Source organism: Solanum stenotomum, chromosome 7 (assembly GCF_019186545.1).
Source record: "Solanum stenotomum isolate F172 chromosome 7, ASM1918654v1, whole genome shotgun sequence".
Lineage (NCBI taxonomy): Eukaryota > Viridiplantae > Streptophyta > Magnoliopsida > Solanales > Solanaceae > Solanum > Solanum stenotomum.
Genome location: NC_064288.1, coordinates 12932455 through 12938983, shown reverse-complemented (window position 1 = coordinate 12938983; position 6529 = coordinate 12932455). Strand labels below are relative to the sequence as shown.

The 6529-nt window shown below is 35.5% G+C and overlaps 1 protein-coding gene across 1 annotated transcript; it reads right to left on the bottom strand.

Annotated features, from left to right (window-relative positions):
* Positions 1–2348: 2348 nt before the first annotated feature.
* On the bottom strand, positions 2349–4999 carry LOC125870782 (uncharacterized). The gene is made up of 3 exons (XM_049551296.1): positions 4695–4999; positions 2865–2929; positions 2349–2753 (listed from the first exon to the last, which is right to left on the bottom strand). Exons 1-3 carry the CDS (start codon positions 4799–4801, stop codon positions 2431–2433), a joined length of 495 nt encoding a protein of 164 aa, XP_049407253.1. The 5' UTR covers positions 4802–4999; the 3' UTR covers positions 2349–2430.
* Positions 5000–6529: the final 1530 nt, after the last annotated feature.

The following is a 6529-nucleotide window of genomic DNA, read 5'->3' as shown; positions in this document are numbered from 1 at the left end:
TTAGATTTTTGTTGGCTGTGGAAATCTCCCCTGTATATATGGCTTTCACACTGCCCTAGTGCTTTTAATTAGCAATGTTAGCAATTTCAAAAAAATAATTATATTTTCTTTTTCTTTTTCCCCGTTGAAATGGTAAGCAAAAATTTATATTTAAGAAACAAAGGCACTAAGAAAGCGTTGGGAGTTAATATTTGTAGTAGTTGCGAAAAGCTCATTACACCTCTAATCAGGGAGGAGACTGAGAAAATCTATAGACCTATCTACATAAAAACATCCTGCATACTATGCCAAAAGGCCAAAAGTGAAATGTTATTCTACTTCATTTTGAGTATGTTCTCTTTCTCCAAATCACCTACTGTATGCAAACTGGTTTGGTTTCCCATATCTTCCTTTTCCTTTTCCTTTTCCTATACTAAGGGTCTGATGCTAGAGAAGCACAAGTCTTTTTGGCGGATCCAACCTGCCATTGATCCTGATATAGCAGACAAAATTTTCACTCATATATTAAGCATAAAGCTTGCTTAATCCTTTGATAAAGCTACTTGTTGATATGTCAATTGACATTAAAAAAATTGATGGCTTCTAATTTTGAATTGATAACTAAAAAAGTCTAGCTACCACTCTTTCAACCATCAACCCCTACATGTTGAAGAGTACAACCCTTACTGTGGTACTCTAGTAGCACTGCAAAGTCGGCGCAAATGTCATACGTGCACAAGAATATATCATCCATGGGCATCTAGGTACTCTACTTTAAGTATCTTACCTTATGTCGACCAAGCATATTCCCAGGTTCATCTATATTACCAAGAATCACTCCGGCTTCCATTTGATTAGCTGGTTGAAGAGAGGAAAGATCACTATACAAAGCGCAGCTAGCACAAAGACATGACATATCTCAGTGACTGATATTCAGAAAGGTTGAGTTGATTTTCCCTATGCATATGTTGCATGGACACAATTACTCCAGTCATATTAAGGAGTCCAGTGAGCAGAGCTGAGTCCTAGCCACAGCATATGCATACACAACAAAATCAAAGGTATATGCCCAGAAAAGCTCCCTCTATCAAACTGGAATAAACAAATTTCTATACAATTTCTCAAGGATATAAGGACCAACCAAAGCACTTAGAAATAAAAATTCTCAACCTCCACAGAGGTAAGGATAAGGTCTACATAAAACCCCATCCTCCCCAGGCCCCACTTGTGGGACTACACTGTGTATGTTGTTGTATTCACAAAACTCAACCCTGGAAATAAACAGCCAGTAGGTGTCAATCTTCTAGACAACTGTGTGCAGGACCTTGATTCAGTTCTAAGTAGTCTTAGTTTATAGGAATGAACCAAGTGCAGAAGAAAAGATGTTTTCTTAAGAGAGTTCTTTCACTGGTTTGATTCCATAAACCAGAAAAATAAAAAAATCCAGCAGGGAAGTGGACATAGCTATGAGTCATACTGAATAATTTGATTACAAAATGAACTTACCAACGAAAAAGGGTTTATATTGGTCATGTATTACATTGTATAGTAACCTAATACCCCATCCATTCTAGCTTATGTGACACTATTTCCCTTTTTGTTTAGTATGTACAAAAAAGAATAACCACATTCTAAACTTGAAAACAATTTCACTTGATACTACCCATTTTATCCTGAATGACAGTTCTATAGCCACACAAATGTTATGCCATATTTAAGATTAGAAGTTTCAAAAGTCTTACAACCACACAAATGTTATGACATGTTTACGACCACAAGTTTCAAAAGTTCATAGTCTTTCTTTCATTCTAAACTATATGGCCAGGCAAACAGGGTCATGCAAATTGAAATGCAGGGCGTACTATAAAACCCTATTGCCATGACATTGTTCCAAGCAGGAAACTGACCCACTGAACAAATAACAAGAACCAGCAACAAAATGTAAGGAGTTAATAACTAAAGAACTGAAAGTAAGGAAGATGGTATCATGTAATTCATGCCACATTACTTTTGTCTAGAGACTCTATTACCCTTCTGTGTGGGAAAATTCTGAAAGTTCATCTCCTTTTCTTACTGGGGGTAAGGCTGTGTCTGCTCACATTTTATTGGCAATATCATCATTTGATAAAGAAGTAATGCTATTGACAAGGAGCTTATTGGTGACACAAATCTGAGTAAGAAGATCTTGCCTTTTGCTGGGACTTCTTCTTTGAAACTGTGCTGGCAATTNAACAAATGTAAGGAGTTAATAACTAAAGAACTGAAAGTAAGGAAGCTGGTATCATGTAATTCATGCCACATGTTACTTTTGTCTAGAGACTCTATTACCCTTCTGTGTGGGAAAATTCTGAAAGTTTATCTCCTTTTCTTACTGGGGCTCAGGCTGTGTCTGCTCACATTTTATTGGCAATATCATCATTTGATAAAGAAGTAATACTATTGACAAGGAGCTTATTGGTGAAACAAATCTGAGTAAGGAGATCTTGCCTTTTGCTGGGACTTCTTCTTTGAAACTGTGCTGGCAATTTTTTTTGTCTCCATGGCAGGAGCTTCAGTTATGCTACTTCTCCTGACAGGTTTACTTATTTCAGGAGCCACCTTCAGCTTTGCTTTGGGGGGATCACTTTCCACTTTTTGTGAGTATACAGTACCAGAAAGCTTTTCACGCAGATCCCGCATACCTCCAGAGACAGAACCTTTAGCACTTTGAGTAGCTTGTTGGATACTTTTCTTTTGGAGTTTTAGACGAAGATCCTTAGCACCAATTCTCTGGCCTGTGAATGCCCATAAAAGATGTCAAAAATTTTAGTGGAGCAATCACAAGTATATTTCCTAATGAATAAGTAATATCTAACTGAATCTAATGGTCTCAAACAACACCGTACTTGATCCCGGAAGTTCATGACGCTCGTAAAGATCATGCTCCCATTTGTCATCTTCTTCTCTGTGCCTACAAAATAGATGACAAATTGAACCAGAAAGTTAATAGGACTCCACCATAGAAGGCTTAAAGCTGCAAAAAAAAAAAGGCAAGCATGATCTGATATACTTATATACCATCACTATTACCTTACAAATACTCTAAGTTGTGTGGCCTCTTCACTTTCAATGCCGCACCCATGTCAACACGACATGGGTGTGGGTGTGGGGTGTGGGATCCATACCAGATATGGTCAAACGATTTCTCGGTACTTTGACCAAAATCGATAGAGAAATTTCAAGACAAATACACTGATTTCTAATAATATTCAGTAAAGAAATGCATTTGTACTTGATAATAATTACATATTCGAACTTGCTCTCAAAAATTCGTGCATACCTTTCCTTCCAAATAGTCCACAATAGTTTAGGCATATTTTTATAACTCTATTTTTTATATTTGAATTAATTTTAGCCAAATCCCCGCACCCGTATCCATGCCTAGATCCGTACCCCTGAATCTTAAAATTTAGATCATGAAGGATCCAACCTCTAGATCCGCACCCGTATTGGACACCCACACCCAAGTCCGAGCAACTTAGCAAATAATAGTTTTTTAGCTAATTTGTTCATTTCTCATTCGTAGAATGCATCTCCCAAGAAATGTGAGATGCTTTGAAGGGAAGAAAGCTATTATACAGCAGCTTAGATACAATTTTTTTATGGCTTTTGGTGTAATCTACAGGTTGTAAAGGATGAAGATAGTATGGTTAGACTTCATAGAATCTTTACAAAAATAGGGCCTTTATTGTAGATGTCCTCCTTTTCTGTATTTTTTATGTACATGAGGATTACCGCCTCTTATACTGCCTTAGCACCAACTACCAAGTTGGTGCTAAGCTGGTACTAAATATTGCTGCATTTTTAATACATAATCTACTACCTTCTCAAAAAAAATAATGCATCTCCCGGAACTAATCATTAGATCGACTCAAACTTTATGTTTTAGAACGTCAAGCAGATAGTCCAATCTACGAGGACCCAGAGCCCCAAAAGGAATTCATTTGGTTTGACTTCTAATAGGCCATACGGAAGCAACAAGAAGGAAGGCCAAGTAAGCAACAATGACACTTTCCCGGAAGAAAATTGACAATTACACAAACGCTCACGGTGCCTCTGTTTAACAGGTATTCACAGTTTTTACAAATATTCAACTTCCTAAACCACATTTAATTGAAAGAAATTGTGCCCAAAAGAATTAGAATCCTAACAAAAGTTTGACAATAAAACTTAAACTGCTACTCCCTCTGTCCCATTAGATGTGCACACCTTCCTTTTTAGTCTGGCCCAAAAAGAATGAGGACATATCAGAGGGAGAGTAGGGTATGATACCCTTGTTGACAGCTTTCTATATTTAGAAATAATTCAATTTTAAACTTCTTGCAGATAATGTACAGCAACATAAATATTTCTAGCTTGTTTTAAACCACAAAGCTCAAGTCTCATTCTTTCTTAAACTCATGCCTAGTCAAGAACAATCAAAAGACATGGAAGGGAGTAAGTACTATCTATTCAAAATAAGAAAAAATAACTTTAGACAGCTATTACAATTTACACACATCTCACGTGGTAGCAACAAAAACCGTGACAGAAATCTCTACAGTAAGCAGATGCAAAACATTGGTCTGTCTACTTAATACCAATCCTGTACTGGATTGAAGAAAAAACCCTATTTAAATTACTAAATAACACATCTGACCAAATGTAAGTGGAAAAAGGGGAGAAAGAGGGAAAACCTCTTGCCGGTAACTTGTCTCCGGCGAGCGAAATCATCAGCAGTGTTGCCGTTAAGCCTATCCCTTATCGACCTCTTCGTCACTGCCTCCACCCGATCGGCGTACATCGTATGCTCCGAATGGCCCCCGCACTCGATTCTTAGCACGGAACCCTAACCTTAACCCTAACTTTCACTTCACTTTTACAGACACGTATTGGAGGAAATTGAGAACTGGAAATAGGGAGGGGGCAGGGATTTTGGGGGAACTAATTCACCAGAGGTTTTTCGGCAGATATTATTCTGCTCAGCTTATACATATATAATAATAAAAATCAAAAGAACCGCGATGCAGCCTACTCTCTTGATGATATGGATTAAAGATTCGGGTTAGTGGGCAATGAATGGGTTTTAGATAAAAATTAAAAGGGTAAAATTAAGATGTTAAGCAAAATATATAGGGCAAATTACAGAAATTACATATTTAAAGTAAAATTATAATTCATCCTTAAAAGTTTATAATTACAGAAATCTCTCAAACGGATACAATAATATAAGCGCTGATACATTAGTCTGATGCGCGAGATACAATAATATAAGCGCTGATACATTAATCTGATGCACGAAATACAATAATATAAGCGCTGATACACTAATTTGATGCGCGAAAATGAGGGATTTTGGAAATTTGTAAAACTTATAGGGGATAATGGTAATAAGTAAACTAAAAGGTGGATTTGTGTAATTTATACTAATATATATTAATTAATTAGCTAACATAGTTATAGTTTGCATTAATAACAATTTGAAACATACTTTTAGCTATAATTACATTTTCTCTTTGTGAAAATATCTAAAATGATTTCTTTTTAAGATCAAATATCATAGTTTCTAGAATAATCTAGTATATTCACTTGAATAAGTATCTTGTAGAAATATCTAGATATTCTAGAGTAGAAGATAATGTTACTAGATTTTTCTTGTAGATGTTCTAAAGGAATTAGATATTTGTAATAAATTATGGAATAGTCTAAATTTTGTAGTATCTAGAATCACCATAAGTAAGTATAAATAAGGGATAGTATTTGTGCAAATGGATTTAAGTGGTCATATTTAAGTTGTATGTAGATATACAAATACAATAATTGATACATATACATAGTAGTTACATATATACAATTATCTAACCGATATACATATACAATTCACCTCCTTCCACTCTCTGCCCTCTCTCACTCGCCTCTCTCCTCCCTCTCACAATCTCGCTCGCCACTCTCTTTCCTATAACATGTCACTATTAAAAAACTGCTTAAAAACGACTGACAGAAAAGCGACGAAAGGCGTCGCTCCAAAAAGCGACGGACCTTTTGTCACATTGTCCGTCGCTTTTTAATAAAAATAATTATTTTAAAATTATTTTACAAAAAGCGACGGACGGCATCTCTTACTCCGTCGCTTTTTTCGCGGATTTTTGCGCTAGATATATATATAATTAATAATTATTTGTTTAATATATATAGAGACGCCGTCCGTCGCTTTTTATTAAAAATAAGTATATATAAATAAAAAAATAATCACGTTGTCCATCGTTTTTAATTTATTTTATTTTATTAATTAGTTTTTAAAAAAGTGAGGGACGACATCTCTTAGTCCGTCGTTTTTTGGTCAAAATATCTAGTCAACTATTTTAAAAAGCGACGGACAGTGTCTCTTAGTCTGTCGCTTTTTGGTCAAAATGTTGGTCAACTATATTTAAAAAAAGTGACTCTCTCTCTCTCTCTCTCTCTCTCTCTCTCTCTCTCTCTCTCTCTCTCTATATATATATATATATATATATATATATATATATATATATAT